The sequence below is a fragment of the Acanthaster planci genome, linkage group LG06 (assembly GCF_054643075.1).
Source record: "Acanthaster planci isolate LZ-2023a linkage group LG06, COTS_SCS, whole genome shotgun sequence".
Lineage (NCBI taxonomy): Eukaryota > Metazoa > Echinodermata > Asteroidea > Valvatida > Acanthasteridae > Acanthaster > Acanthaster planci.
In genome coordinates, this window is record NC_141782.1 from 1,100,387 (window position 1) to 1,116,012 (window position 15,626).

Genomic DNA, 15,626 nt, shown 5'->3' on the forward strand with positions numbered 1-15,626 from the left:
TCTCGAGGCAAAACTTGTCTCGCCAGTCAAACTGGAAATACCTGTCAAAGAAACACTGATGTTGAAGTGTTAGTAACGACAAGTCAGATACAGAGCAGTGCGTTAGGTTATACTCAAAAAGGAAATCATGATGATTTATCTCGAGGGCATTCCAGAAACGTGCTGAGCATCTGAAACGGATGTTAAAGGAACGTAGGTGCATGTTTCAGGTTCCTCATAAATTTTTCTGGACATGCAATGAACTGCAATTCATGAGTGATTAGTTTTATAGTTACATGTTTTGTGACTAGAAGTGAAATACTAATCATGCTCGATGCTATTTTAAAATTTGATGAGCCAATTGTTTTTGGAGGATACTTTGCAATGACAATTTCAGCTGCGATTGGTAAAGTAAAAAAAAAATCAATTTAGCAATGAAGTGACTTATTCTCTTAACGCGACATAAACACTCAATTTTAAGGTTTGGGGTGAAATTTTTTTTGGCAAATGCGTAACCAAAGCACATTAAACTTTTTCTGCAAGCAACTGACTAGTTCATCCTCTTGCCATAAAAACACCTGAAGTTTAACTGTTCTGGGGTGGAACTTATGCAAACGCGTAACCAGCACACATGATACGTTTCTCCAAGGCAAAACAATTAAATGCTTGGTGTCATCTTCCGTTTCGAATTATTTAAATGCAGACAGTTCAAATAAACATGCGGGATTCATTAACAATGAGAAACAGCATCCTCGTCCAATTTTGTGGGGCAGTAAAACACAAAGACAAAGTCATGAAAAAAATCCAAAAGAATTTTTTTATGATTGCTAGCTGCAAGAATGGCAGATAAGCGTATGTACAATCAATATCTCTGAAGAGTGTCACTGACAACACACAGAGAAAGAGATAAACAAACAGACTGAAGCGACAATGGCCATGTGCGTATCATGTCCCTCCCGGGTAACTCTACAAACAGTTCATACCGTAAGTGGAGGGTACTCCTTAGTACCTTTTCCAATGCCCACATATTTCTGAGTTTCTCTTTTATTTCTGAGTTGTTCATAAAATGCAAAACGTTCTTCAACTGTGATTTCTACTAGCTGCAATTAATGCCATGGGATGTCACCAAATATTCACATTTGTCTTGGCCAACAGTTGCCCAAGCAGCCAACTATAAACAAGAATACCAAGCCAGGACGGCCATACGGATCACGACAGGTAAACTCAGCCTTGGTTTTGGACTTGCCTGGTCAGCATTTGGCCTTTATTCACTTTCGTACGCAACAGAAATGGGGGCATGAGACTTGTTACTATCAAAGTGCCCTCAGTGACAAAGGGACTCTTCAAATCTCATCTCTGTCTCCAGCTCTGTCCTCAAACTCAGATTCCAGAATCATTTCAAAACATTTACTGTTGAGGCTTAAAAAGACAACATTTGTATCTTAACCTTCACATCCGACATTTTGCTGTTTCAGTGGGAGAAAAGAAAATTTGCAAGAGCCAAAATGTCTCATCTTGGCTGTCTAATTTACTGAAACTCTAAGGCTTAAAGCCGGAGACCAAGACAAGCTTTTGAAGACCACCTTGGCCATCACGAGCAGGCTTCCAGCGCCCTCTCTAGTGCTGCAAAGAAATGCCAATGCAGACACTGTGCAGACAGAATACCAGGGACACGCAACACAAACCACCAGAATAAGTAAGTCATAACAGGCGTACTCACACTGACACGGAACATGTGACAAACACACACACAAACCAACAAATTAAAATGAGATGTGACAAAATGTCAAATTCTTTGGCTAAGTTTTTTCAACATAGAGGTCCAAACCTAGCCGTGGGGTCATGGTACATGTCCCTCAGCAGGACAGTGAGCTACATGTATGATAGGACTTCTCCACCCAGGAGCAAAAGTGAGCCTGTCGTGACCACATAAAAAATCCAAAGCCAAATTAAAGAAAGCCTTTATGTTGGTCCATTCTACTCATGTGAGGAATTCATTCAACTGAGCATGCTCACAGCTAACATTTTCATTGGGTGGAATGATCACTTATAACAACCGGGATTCGTTTGCTGTGAGTCAAGTTTCATTCTCCGACAACCATGTATTTCTATGGAAGATCAGACCACTTCAGTGTTCACACTGACTACTGTAGCAACAACCGTCAAGTGTTATGAACTTCTGATAAAAATGTAACGGGCCAGAAACATAACACAAGACAAAACAAACTAGACAACAGACAGTGTCATACAGACCCAAAGGAATATAATAAGAGAGGAAAGCAGAGGAGGCATCTGACAGCAAGAAAGAAAGACAGGGTTAACATGCAGAGATAGCCAGAGTATTAAGCCCAGATAGAGATTGGGTACAAGACCAAGATGTCATACCACAGCCACGGCACCAGACTGCAGCAATTCCTCTGGGGACATGACGGTGAAGTAGGCGATGTTGACGAGCAGGTACAATATGGTCACCAGCGGGATACCGATGATGATAGCCAACGGCAAATTCCTGCAACGACAAAGTCCAGAATTCAATCCACCTTACAGAAAGACGGGGTCATTTAACTTCCGGCAAAAAAGGCTAAACTTGAGTCTTTTTAAAATCAGAAGGAAGCCAGCGCTGATAATGTTGGGTTGGTAGCACCGTACTAATTGTTACGCTTATGTCTTTGAGGACTGGAGAAGAATTAAGAAGAGGACAAGGATCCGATCAAAGAGTTTGTTACAGAGACGACTGCCAGGCTTGTACTGGATCAAATATCACACCAAAAATAGAGAGTAGAAACAAGATTTCCAAGGATTACAAATTTCCTTCAATATTAACTCGGCCATTTCTCAGTTCTTATCCAGTGCCTGAAAAGATGATCGGAGATGCCTCAAAATATATTTCCATGTACCTTGTTAAAAGCCTGAAAAATTAACTCAACATTTGAAAGGATAGCCTGAAATCAGGCTTTGCCTGACAACTGGCATCCCTGATTTCTTGGCAACTTTTGGTGGTCTTTGACAGAAGGGAGCAGTTTCCTCCTGAGGTGAACTCTTAAGTGCTCAACTGATCCGAGTCACTTGTACCAATGCTCAAGTCAGTCTTAGGCACTGCCTGAGTTACTCAGCTACAACTAGAACCAAGATGCACCTCTAGGAGTGCAGCTAGGACGTGGATGCGGCCATATCCATGGATTCGTGTCTTACTGCCACCATAACCTAGTATATCTAAGCATGGCCTGAAGCTCAAGTTGTGAAAAAACCACAACGCAAGATCTTGCTCACCTATATGGCTTCACCAGCTCCTCGGTGATGTAGTTTAGCTGGTTCCTGCAAGGCAACAAAGAGAACGATCGTCACTCAACGTCACACTTTTATCGCACTCTTATTTGGACAAAAATCAGGTGTGTACTGATGCTCTTCAGAAAAAAAATGGCACCGACAATGTCTCTGGCCACTCACCATCCGTCGTAAGCCCACAGTCCCTGGTAAAACGCGATTCCGTAGGCAAAGACATTGGTGGAAGACCCAGTGAACGACACCGACGGTGATAAATACCTCACCTCGCCTGGAAAACGACAAAAAGGTAAAGCAAGGGGGCCACCAAAATTAGACCTAGAAAAGATGGTCCTCAGAATATTAACTGCTATACTAAACTCCCAGCAATTCATGCTAGTCAGTTGTGATTGGCTTCTTTAGGTAAGATCTGCTCAAAGGATCGACTCATTCTGGCAGGCTGAGTCAAATATCTATCAAAGGATGCTGGTACGGTTAAACATATACCTTCAATTTGAAAGGAGATTAACTTTAAGCATGCAATCATTTCTTACAGCAACTAACTTGGGAAAGGTTCAGGTAATGCCGACTGGTCTCTTTAAGAGTGAATAAGTGAAAATGAACAATCGTTTGCACCGGTTCCCACAGAATGAGTTTTATGGCAGGTTTTCTGACAGTACATGTAGTTTATTTTAATTTGAGTTAATAGACAGTGCAAAGTGGGCTTTTTTGGTTTAGGTGTATCATCCAATTTAGCATCTAGGTGAAAGTGGACAGTACATGCATATGAAACTAGGTCAATGTTTCCCCGATGATGTACCCTGTGCAAGATTCTCTTTCCAAGAATTCCACTCAAGAGGGGCCTTGGAAACTTGTGCCAAACTTTGCTGCGTTGGATCACGATTACAAATTTTTCTACCAGTCAGGGAAAGATACAAGTTTGTTTCCTTTTTTTCACCCGACTGACCTTGGATAAGCTTGACGAAGCCCACTACAATGATGATGATCAATGCAAGGATCTTGGCAGCAGTGAAGAAATTCTGCACCGACGTGGCCCACTTGACGCTTGCGCAGTTGATGAACACGATCAACACTGCACATGTGCCACACATAACAGAAGTCCAGAAGCAGTCAGAATATTTGACAGAAATCCCACGATTAACACACACAACAAAACATAACTCATGCTAGAATCGAAAGGTTTGTATCTGCCCAGCTGTTATATTCTGAAACAAGATCTACGAAAAATAAACATCACTGACTGCCCTCGGGTGACATTTGAAGTGCCAGGCATGCCTGAAAGCCTACTTTCTGTACAATAATCTGACTATCGGCCATGTGGAAGTTGTTCATTAGACAACATGTGATTCTCACCTCTTTGTTAGACCCCAATGAAACACATTCCGCTCACAGAGAGCAATAATATTGATGCCAAGTTGCATACCATTGACTCAACATATTCACTTGGCATTGCGTTAACGCTGCTGTGACCAGTTGTGGAATAATGCCCTATGTTCCAAATCTTTTTTCCACCTTGGTACGTGATTTCCACTGCCTCTATCATCTGCATGACCGTCGTCACCGTGAGAGACGACCATATCAGAAGATTCCAATCAGATAACACCCCCTCTCCAAAATTACTGTCACTACTTACACTCACCACATTAATGCCAACAACGGGCTAAAGATAATAGCTTCATCCAGTTCATTACAGCAAACAATATTTTGCTGGGGAAGCTAGGAAAAGCAAGCTTTCCTCCAGATTGGGCAGATACAAACCGTTCTCTTAAAGGCCAATTTAAGGCATTTGTAATTTACCATATTCCCATTCAGTAGAGTGTTTGGGTCAAGAGACTCTTTTCTGAAGGTTTGACAATTTTTCGAAGCTTCAAAAAAGTGCAGACATGATCCCCTTCTCAGAAAAGGATTGCGACGATCAAAACTTCCAGACTTTGAACCATGACTTACATACATTCAAATGCAAAAAAGACCACAGTATATGGTAAAAAAAAACTCTGCTTGTCAAAGGCAAAGCTAAATCAGCCTCTAAGACTTAATAGAAACTAAAATAAATTTGAATTGGTGAGATACTTGATGTGTTACCAGTGGGTGATCATGAGTACATGGATGGTTAAGCTTTGAATTATCCATTGGGTGTGATTACATGTAACTCAAATGGCGATACGATGACGCCCAGGTGATCCAAAAATGTGATAAGTAACAAAATGAGTAACAAGGGTAGTTGGTTTATATTTTTGATACCCACGAGACGTTTACAAGAAAAAGACAATCCAATTGCACTGTAATACTGGAGTAAATATTTTTGAATCTCAGCATCTCAATTTCTTTTTTGAGGGGACACAGAAATTGTATCGATTATGCCGAATGCAGTTCATGCCAACTTGTCCCCCAGTTGCTGGGTCACTGCATCATAACAAGGTGGGTAGTGAACGTGTCAGATTTTGAAGCAAAGCTTTACCTAAGACGGCGAGTATTTTAAGGTTGGGGGGACGGATTACTTACGTATGGCCAGGGCCGCAAACATTTTGATGGCTATTTGCGGTGGGCCACATTCGCCGCTGAAAAAGGGTTCAGCCACGTAGGCCCCAAAGGCGAGTGCAATGATGGACAAACTGGAGGGTTTGATGACGATGGTGGACGTCCAGGCAAAGAGATAAGCGGGGACGGGCCCCAGAGTCCACAGGTAGGCGTACTCTGCCCCCGATTTGGGGACCACCGTGCCTAGCTCTGCGTAACACAGCGCCCCTGGCGAACAGGAGGTGATAGTGGAGAGGTGATGACACCAAAAATGATTGTGATGATATATCAATATGTACAATGAACCAAAAGGTGATAATCGGTAAATGATCAGTGCCTCGATATTCATCCAAAAGCTGCTCCATAGACAGCTACAAGGGTCTGCAAGATGACATTTGAATGAAAATGTCAGGCTTATTTTGGGGATCATTTAGGATCAGAGAAGTGGATTTAATAGCATGTAAATCTATGCAGCAATCAAGCTGCATTTCATAACTACAGGCAAGTCACCCAATAAACCTGTACATAAGCTGGGGTAGTTTCCAATTTAAAAACTACAGATTATAAACTCTGGTATCCAACAAACCAAACACTGCAATTTCTCAGTGTATGTTTTTCTCTTGGATGGAACGAGGCTCACACTGATAAAGAAATTTATAGATGAACGTACATGCATAAATGAACACTGATTACAGGGAATCAACCTTTTAAGGATCACTACCCAAGAGTTGTGGGTTACCATGGAAAGCATATCTGTACATGTGTGACAGCAGTTGACATTCAGTGGTGTTACCATCTTGACTTCTAACATGACACCATCATGATTTTCCTAGCAAGGCAACGACAATACAGAAAGAAATATCTCCATCCCGACTGAACCGTGAGCTGGATGATATCTGCTCCATGACCAACCAATGACAGGAGAGTTGACAAGAACTGGCCAATTGCAAGTCCCACGCAGTACTCACTGATACAGCTGGCTGCTAGGATCTTTTGGGCCACGACCGGCTGGCCGCACTCGGCGTTAAAGAATGGCGCGGTGGCGTAGCTGGCAAAGCTCAGCGAGATGATGGACAGAGAGGATGTCTTGATCATGAGGGTTGTCACCCAAGCCATCATGAATGCCACGACGTTCCCAAAGGTCTCCTTAAGGTAGTAATAGTCACCTCCAGACTTGGGGATGAGGCAGCCAAGCTCAGCATAACAAAGAGCACCTTGACAACCCAAAACAATTACGAACCCTGTACTCGGGGCAAGATCAAGGCTTCTGTGGGCACCATGCTCTGCAGGATCCTCCCTGGGCACAAGGAGTACTCAACTGGACTACACTCAGAACTAGCCAGTCTAAAATTTCCCTTAAACTAAAAAATCAGAGAACAGTGAGCATGTATAAGGGGTGTGTTTTTCTGACACACCTGCACCTATATATGAGGGCCCTCAACCTTTTCGCAGGCCCTAGGGAGAGTGCCTGCTAAGCTTGCTGAATAACCCCTCCTGGCAGTTTTGACAGGGGATTTTGCTTCACGGCACCCTTTATGGGTGAAGCAGACATAAACCAGAACAATCAATATTAAACTATCAGTGGGTCTTTTAAGAATTCTGAATGATGTTCCTTCAACAAGATGGCTTTGCGTCAGGGAGATGTAAATTAATTTTGGATTTTTTGCCCTGCCTGACGTGTATTTAATACTGTATACTCAGTGTATGCCCCCGAAGGCTTGTGAAAAAAACCACAAGCGTACTCGGGTGGGACTCGAACCCATGACCTCCTGCTTACTAGTGCTGACGTCTTAACCACTTGACCACCGAGCTGCCGGTGCCAACTAGCTGCTTTAAATCAGATAAGCATCCTGATGAATCATGAAACCACACTTCGATATTCCAACTGAAGCATGCAACCAGTTCAAGCCGGACGGAACCAGTTGAAACCAGTTCCTTTCCTGTAGAGACAACTGCCAGGCATATCAGGGTCACTGAATAATTCACTGCATGAGCAAAACAAAGAGTCTCTCCCAATAACTTTTGACCAAAAATGCAGCGGCAACAACTTGTACAATATCTCAGCGTCCGCAACTTTGACAAGGAATTGAAGAAAATGTGACAGGTTTCAACAACCAGTGACAACGTTCAACCTGATTCCTGGACGATGTGAATAACCGTTGAAAGTAAAACAGATCACAAATTACTCAACAAGATATGCGAAGAATTTGTAACTCTCTCAGCAAGTACAAATGACGACGACTTGAGTCTTGTGACAGATGAAAGGGAAGGTTACCAGGGACACCAAGCAAGCCCCTTGGCTTTCGATTTTCTGTGCATTTTTATCAAACATTTAAAATTTGCTTCAAATAGAGATATTACCTTTAGGACTGAGGATAATGACTAAAAGGTTACAGAAAATCTTTCTCGAGAAGGAGCAACAGTCAACACACAGCGCCGGCAGTCCATGTCATTCATAGGAACATGTAAATGCCCCTCACATGCAAGCACAGGTGCACAGCCACGTAGACGGGCCACCAAGTTTGTGCATGCAACTCAAAAGACTTTTACTCTTATGCGGAAATCTCGTTTCATGTTATCGCTACAAAGGAAAGGATATTGCCTTGAAAAATAAAACTCTTCAAAATAGAAGAAACACATTCCCAGATAGATTAAGCTCTTGTGATTTCAACACGTGAGGTTTCAGTGTTATTTATTTTTAATTTGATTTTATGTGTCGGAAGTATTCAAAAAAATCCATTTTTTTGCAGAAACATTCGGCAACAGAAAATCGCTTTACCGAACAACCACTATACCAAACATTTTGTTTAGTTCCTGCCATGATTATGATAGCGGTGTTGCACTGTACTCGGGATGAAGCACGGAACATTGTGGTTTGTGTCTCAAGTGACCAGTGGCTAGTGTTGTAACAGGTAGTTCAGAGATGAAAGTGCTGTTATGAATATGATGAATTGTCATTGTTGACCAATTGGATGGCTGTGAAGGGTGACCAATCAGAGTGATTCCTGAATACTCACAAATAGCGACAGCAGCCAGCACTTTGATTAAAATGACCGGTGGGTCACATTCGCCCTCAAAAAAGGCAGACACAACATATGTGCCAAATGATATAGAGATGATCGCCACTGATGACGTCTTTATGACGAAAATTGAAACCCAAGCAAACAAGAAGGCAATCACGGGTCCAAAGGCTTCCTTTAGATAGGCATACTCTCCCCCCGACTTGGTCACAATTGTTCCCAGCTCGGCAAAACAAAGTGCACCTTTTCAAAAGAAGAAACATGTTAGAGATATAAACCAAAATAAGAACCCCCAAAAAAGGAAATTTGGGGTTAAATCCTGCAAAAACGTTTCAACAAACTGAATTTGAAAATACAAAGAAACGTCAAACAGACCTCCACCTTTAATTTGTTGGGGTCAACTAGCATGTATACCGGTATGGTAACAATAAAGAAGATAAAAATCAAAGCCCCTGTATTTTTCAACAATTGAATAAAAATAAATAATAAACCACTGTAGCAAATGCTCAGGGTTACAAACAAAGTTGTTTCTGCTTTCCAAGTTCTCTTCACGAGAAAAAACCATCACAAGTTAATGTCACATTTGTACCTTTAAGCGCCGGGGAACATGCAACCCTCAAATCTCTTTTAACTGTTACGCCCAGGCAACACTAGCTTCATTCAAAATTCACGGTCAGGCACCTGACTTCTTTCTGCATCCTAATTCCAGACTCCTTTCCATCTTCGACCTAGTGCCATCTAGATCTCCCCTGGGAGGGTGCCTCCCCCCCCCGACAAGGGCACTTGGAAATCTTGGAGATGTCACGTTTGTGTTGCTAGAAACCCCACTGTATGCATCAGGAATAAGTGCCAATACGATGCCCCCTCCCCCGACTAGTTTGCAATTTTCTTGTCGGAACGACCCGGCAGGTGTACATTTACAATGAGGCTGGCACTGCCAATTCTGTCCTGCCTTTTAATCTCAGATAACAAATTATGGATTTCAACATCTGCAAGTCAGGGGTCTAGGACAAGCGGAGGTACGAAATTGAAAAAACCAAAGTGCATGTTTGCCATCACCCAAGTCTGACCGCTCAAAAAAAAACCAAGATATTACATTTTTACATGTACAATCTGAACTTAAAATGCCCTTGAAACGTTCACCCTTACCAGCTCACTTTTATAACTGAATTTCACTGACAGCAATGAAGTGTGATTAAAATGCCCTTTGAAAAAGGTCAAGGTCTCCAGACCTGTCGCTAATATTACTCTAGTTATGTGCCAACGTATTTGCAAACGGTAAAAATCTAGACCTTGTTTTGGACACAAGATTTTGACATGCGGTAGCCTAACCCGCTTGAAAAATGTACCCACTTGTTTCTTTACCCCAGTCCGCCTGACCTACAGCACCCTAACTTAACCCCAAAACACCCAAATGCACCCAGTTGTTGCCTTACTCAAGTCCCCCCTAACTAAAGTACTCCAGTTCAACCCCTCAACACCCAAATGTACCCAGTTGTTCCTTTACTCTAGTCTTCCCACCTACAGCATCCAGCTTCACCCATTGATATCCAAATGCACCCAGTAGTTGCCTAACCCAAGTCCTCTCCAACTGCAGTACCCCTAGTTCAACACAACACCAACATGCCCTGAACTGCCACAGTTCAACCCTTCAACACCTACCAACAACACACAAAACACACAAATGTACCCAGTCATTCCTTTCATATCCTAGCCCTCACCTACACTACGCCAGTTAAACCCAAACTGCACCCAGATCTTCTCCTTACCCATAGTGGCGAGTATGCCGCACAGCAACCACACAACTAGACTCATTCCTACACTGTCCGTCTGAGTCAGGACTCCCTTTGGTGACACGAAGATGCCGGATCCAATCATGGTACCAACAATCAATGCTATACCACTGATCAGGCCCACCTGAAACGAAAAACCGGGGAATGACAAACGGTTTATTTTGGCCCACAAACGAGCAAAAAAGGGGAGAAAATTTTCAGAGAGAGCCAAGAAATTTTTCCACAGCCACAAAAGCTTGAGTCTGTCACCAGCTCCATCTCAGACCTCCAAACCCTCTGCAGGTCCTTTATGTTCTGAACACATGAGAACAATTGCCATTTTGACTTCGCTTGGCACCATCTGACGTCCATGTTTATGAAGACAAACCATCTTGAGTAAAAATCACCAAAGTCGCTGGATCCCACAACAAGAGAGATTGCATGACAAAGAGCAAATTGAGCTCTTTGTTGGGTTGGATTTCTGAGGGTGGCATCGTGACGAAAATGGGCATGGCATTAGCAAAAAATGTCAAGGGGCTCCAACTGATTTGAATCGATTCCTTTTCAAGTCATTTAACCTATAAACGTTGAATTTTCGTACCCGAGAAAGCTGCCGGGAACGGGTTTTTTTACCCGTAAATTTTTCAACCTTGCAATTGTGCTTTGATCCAACCAAACATGACGCATTAATACATCAACCGCAGAAATGAAAAAAAAATTCTTAAATAAGTGTACACGTCCTCCGTGGAACTAATAAGGAAAATTATACGTGTTTACACGTCATGTGGTTAAAATCTCAAAAGTGGCTCTGACGGCTTTCAGATTCATTTTGTCAGGATGGGTCATAAATTCTCCCAGCATGGCTCTTTTTTCCCCACCTGTCTCTTCAGCTTGACTCCCTTCCCGTCTCCCACCGACACTCCATCACCGTCGAGTGGTGCCTTCTTCTCCAGGGCCTCTGTCCCGCCATTCTTCTTGGGCTCCAAGGAGTATTCTCCCCTCCTACCTTCCCGTTCCCGTACCTCGGTCATGGCCGTTTGGAGACTATTCCCTAGTGGACAACCAAAAAAAAATAGGAGCCAGGAAATGAAACATTACAGCTTGATGTTGCAAAGCGATAAGAGTATTTATTCTCAGTCGTGGATACAACTGGTACATGTATATGTTTATGGGAAATGGTCAAACACACCCTCGCGCATCGTGATTTGGCCAATGCTATCAGATCTTTAGGGTTTTTTTTACATAAGAGTGCAATTGAATTGTGCATAGTCATTTGTTGTACCGTGACAAAATACCACAGGGAAAAAATGCATAACAGTGTTGTGTTCAAGTCCATCACAGGTCCTTTCACAAGTCCCTTGACAAGTCCAGTCACATCCCTTCACAAGGCCAGTCATACGTAACAAGGTCAACAATGACAAAAGAATGCTTTTGTCACAGCTTATTATTGTGAATAGGCTTGAGACAGAATGACTTTGTGATGGACTTACAGGGACTAGTGATGGACTGGAATACACACTGTTGTATTATCTACGATAAGATCATTTGACAAGGATGTTCATGGAGGTGTGCTTGCTCACACAGACAGGAAACTCAGCGACAGGAAAACATTGCCACACATCTCCTATTACATTTTCAATTGCCAAAAGGTTTCAGTAAACCCATGTAATTACCTCTATAGCTTGTACAGATTGACAGAATACACTTCTCGGGGGGCGTTCAATACTAAAAAGGTGAAACAGTTATCGCAACTGAGCAATAACAGCTTTCAAACGATCCGTGCTCTCTAACGATGGATAAAATTAAGTTACAGGATCCACTCGGCAAGAATACCAGACTTTCGGGCAAAATCAAGTCTAGGTCTACAAGAAGTATCCCTTTTTTTTGAAAAGCAGCATTACGGACATTTTAGTTTGCGGTCTGCAAACAGATCTGACAGAGGGTCAGTCTGAGGTGTTTCACATTTTTGTCTAAATGGTTTTTATCAAATTATCATGGGCCTAGGGCAATAATGATTATAGTTCTCTGCATGCGTGCATTCGGAAGCTATATCAGGTCTTGAATGTTTGAAACAATGAGACTTTGAACGAAGTAAATGGCAGAGTAGCCCTTCGGTAATGCCTACAGAGCTCACAGAGGTTACAGAGGTTAAACATTATATCTGCTGTTTACGAAATGTGTCCAATAAATAATGAAAAATGAATGTCAAGTTTAACAATGCTATCGTTTTATGCATTCTTTTCTTCCAACCACATCGATGTATACATCCCACACTTTTTCTACAAGTTTCAAATATTTGAACCACAGCCACAAAATAGTTCCGGAAATGTCAGGGAAGATGCACATTAGACCAAAGCAAGCTGGGCCTGAGCCAGCGAATGCATGCCAAGAGATATTCGTCTTTTTCTGTGTGCGTAAGGACCCGCTGCTTTCTTGAATTCTTAATAATTTAGATCTGGATGTATGTGCCACCTCATAAATGCACTCGTGCCAAACAAGAAATTGGATCCCCTATTTTCAGTACCTTCGAATTAGTTTACAAAGCACAGATTTACCGAGTGTAAATGCTGAGATAAAGTAAGCCAACTACAAACACCCAACTACACCATTAAGACACGAATGGCAACAACTGTACTCTTGAACCAAAAGTGAAAGTCTATCATGATGTTTGCATGGGAAAAAAATGGAGAAAAACAATTGTCAGGCTGTGCATGACGGTTAGCCAAACTCACAAGAAACTCAATAACATCAGCAACTGCTCATGAAGATAGATTGACACATCTTGACAAAAAGGACTTCCTCCTGGTAACATAACATCAAAACTTACTGTAACTCCACCAAATCCTCAGAAACTGGGGAAAAATGTTCTTCACCTATGATCCCAAGTCGGACATGTTGGATTGTGGTAGAACAGTTTACTGCATATATCCCACTTTTGCAAGAGGCCTTTATGATCACTGACCAAACACAATAGCCAATAACAGCAGGGTTCTTATTTGCCCACTGCCGACAATAGATGCATATCACCCCACCACAAGAGTTTACCTGTTCTGGACTGCAAACAATGGCTCAGCATAAAACTGTGCCATTGATTTGGGGGTCTAGCCTTGGGTGTGTAGAGCAGATCGAGAGACAACACAAAAGCCTAGAGCAAGACCAGGCATTCTACCCATTCAACCCACTGGTGACCATGATCCCTTTGAGACAGAGTATGTATGTCTTTGAGATAAAAGTATGTCTTGAATCTACAATCCTGCTCCACTCATATAAAAAAAAATTTATAGCAAAAACCAATCCTTTCAATAGCTGGCTTCCACAAAAAAAGCACTGGCATTTGGAACCAAAAGACATAAACCCCTTCACTACAATCAAAAAACAAAGCAAAATAAACACAGAACTGCAAGCCTTGAAACAGTCGGCAGAGGTCGCCAGGAAATCCTGACTCAAAACACATGCCCCCCAAAAAGTTCCTCAGTTTCAACAATGAAAGTGAAACAAAGCATATCACGGGAAGCCCCTCCTCTAAACTGAATGGCGCTTGCAAAGCGGAAACGGAGTGTGACATCTACTACCACTACTAACATCCCCATTCCATGTCATGAATGCTGACAGAGATTTGGCTCAATGCCCAGTGAAATGATCCAAGCCAGCATTGACTTTCAAAGCATGTTGTCTGCAAAATGTCACACTTTCATGCCGGGTCGCGTACCCCCAACAAAATGGAGGCTTCCTGCTTTGGTGGTCACTTTCTGGATCGTTGCCGCGCAACAGCCTTGATCTTTTCTACGTATTTTGTGTTCTGCTCCGAAACATATAATCCATGTCATGAATCATCATACGTACATGTGTCATATCAGTTATTACTCGATGTAATTGGTACATATTCCTGGAAGAATGCCAAGCTACAACCACAAGACTTTGTTTGGCAACTACACGCTCAAACGAACTGGAAACCAGTCCAACTCAAACCAGGATGTGGACACTCAAGTCAAACATTTCCACCTACGGGTCAATGTTCTATGGAAAACACCACTTATCATCAATAAACATACAGGTGCCAACTTTTCCAACATTTTGTCATGAGGGTGTTGAATGTTTTTCACACTACCGGGTCATATGTAAAAGCAAAAATGTACCAGAAACCAGACAGAGGTTTGCCTCAATCTTATTTTGATGTAATTCTCGCAAATGGATTTGATGCACTCACTAGCACTGCGATGCTGGAATTAATGACGCGGAGAGAGAGGAACCCACCAACATGTGAAGAGTGGGTAAATGTACTTGCCTAAAATATTATAAAGAAACACATGGGAATAAAATGCATTACAAAATGAAATCTCAAAAAAAAAAAGCTCACAAATTTATAAAATTACATAAGGACAGAATCCCATGGCAGCAAGATAAAGCATGGTTAGATCCAAGTTATGCATGTATAAAGTCATGTTCATCAGTGGTCCTGGCAGCACAAGCACTCGACCATGATTTTTAAATCTACATTAATAAAAGTACCAAAATGGGGGTGCGTTAGCCAGTAAGCGGTCAGTTTTTAAATTATTAAATTTTAGTTTCAAATACATAGTCCCTCCGTCAACAGATTGATACTGAACAACTAGGAGTGGGTCTGCTTAAAGAAGGGGTATGATTAAAATGGCCCAATCAGAGGGGCCGTAGTATAACAACGACAGGCAGGAGATGTGAGAACTTCAATTGTACGCAGCAGCCTATTGGGTGTTTTTAAGTAGCTGGCATTATGTGAGCAATCTTTGAGGGACAATATAAAAGGCAGGAGAAGGAATAATTTGGATGAAAAAAGAATTGGGGAGGCATTTCAACGGGTTCAACTGAGACTTTGGTCCTTTCAAGCATACTTTTTTCTGAGTGTTTAAAGTCCCTTTGTTACAATCAAGGACATCATGGAAATTGGTTGTCGGGAAATACGCAATGAGCTGAGCTTTTTTTCCCGGGGACTTGAAGTTGTCTGGCAGTCCTGCCAAAAGTTCAAAAGCCTCTCACAGATGTAATGCCATTTGGGTAAAAATCATCCGAGCATCCCAGG

At 42.2% G+C, this 15,626-nt stretch overlaps 1 protein-coding gene across 11 annotated transcripts in view; it reads right to left on the bottom strand.

Annotated features, from left to right (window-relative positions):
* Positions 1-15,626, bottom strand: part of LOC110974840 (b(0,+)-type amino acid transporter 1-like) — a 53,877-nt gene that overhangs the window by 12,239 nt on the left and 26,012 nt on the right. For 5 of the 11 annotated variants that reach the window (XM_087137569.1, XM_087137565.1, XM_087137566.1 and 2 more), the window contains 7 exons: positions 11,449-11,621; positions 10,568-10,715; positions 8,796-9,041; positions 4,208-4,333; positions 3,427-3,532; positions 3,250-3,294; positions 2,365-2,488 (listed from right to left, as the gene is read on the bottom strand). In XM_087137569.1, the coding sequence (XP_086993695.1) occupies positions 2,365-2,488; positions 3,250-3,294; positions 3,427-3,532; positions 4,208-4,333; positions 8,796-9,041; positions 10,568-10,715; positions 11,449-11,601 (948 nt within the window). In that variant the 5' untranslated portion in view covers positions 11,602-11,621. Of the gene's footprint in view, positions 1-2,364; positions 2,489-3,249; positions 3,295-3,426; positions 3,533-4,207; positions 4,334-5,763; positions 6,007-6,746; positions 6,993-8,795; positions 9,042-10,567; positions 10,716-11,448; positions 11,622-13,302; positions 13,538-15,626 lie in introns of those variants that run through there. The other 6 variants (XM_022226742.2, XM_022226743.2, XM_087137567.1 and 3 more) reach the window with 4 other exon arrangements.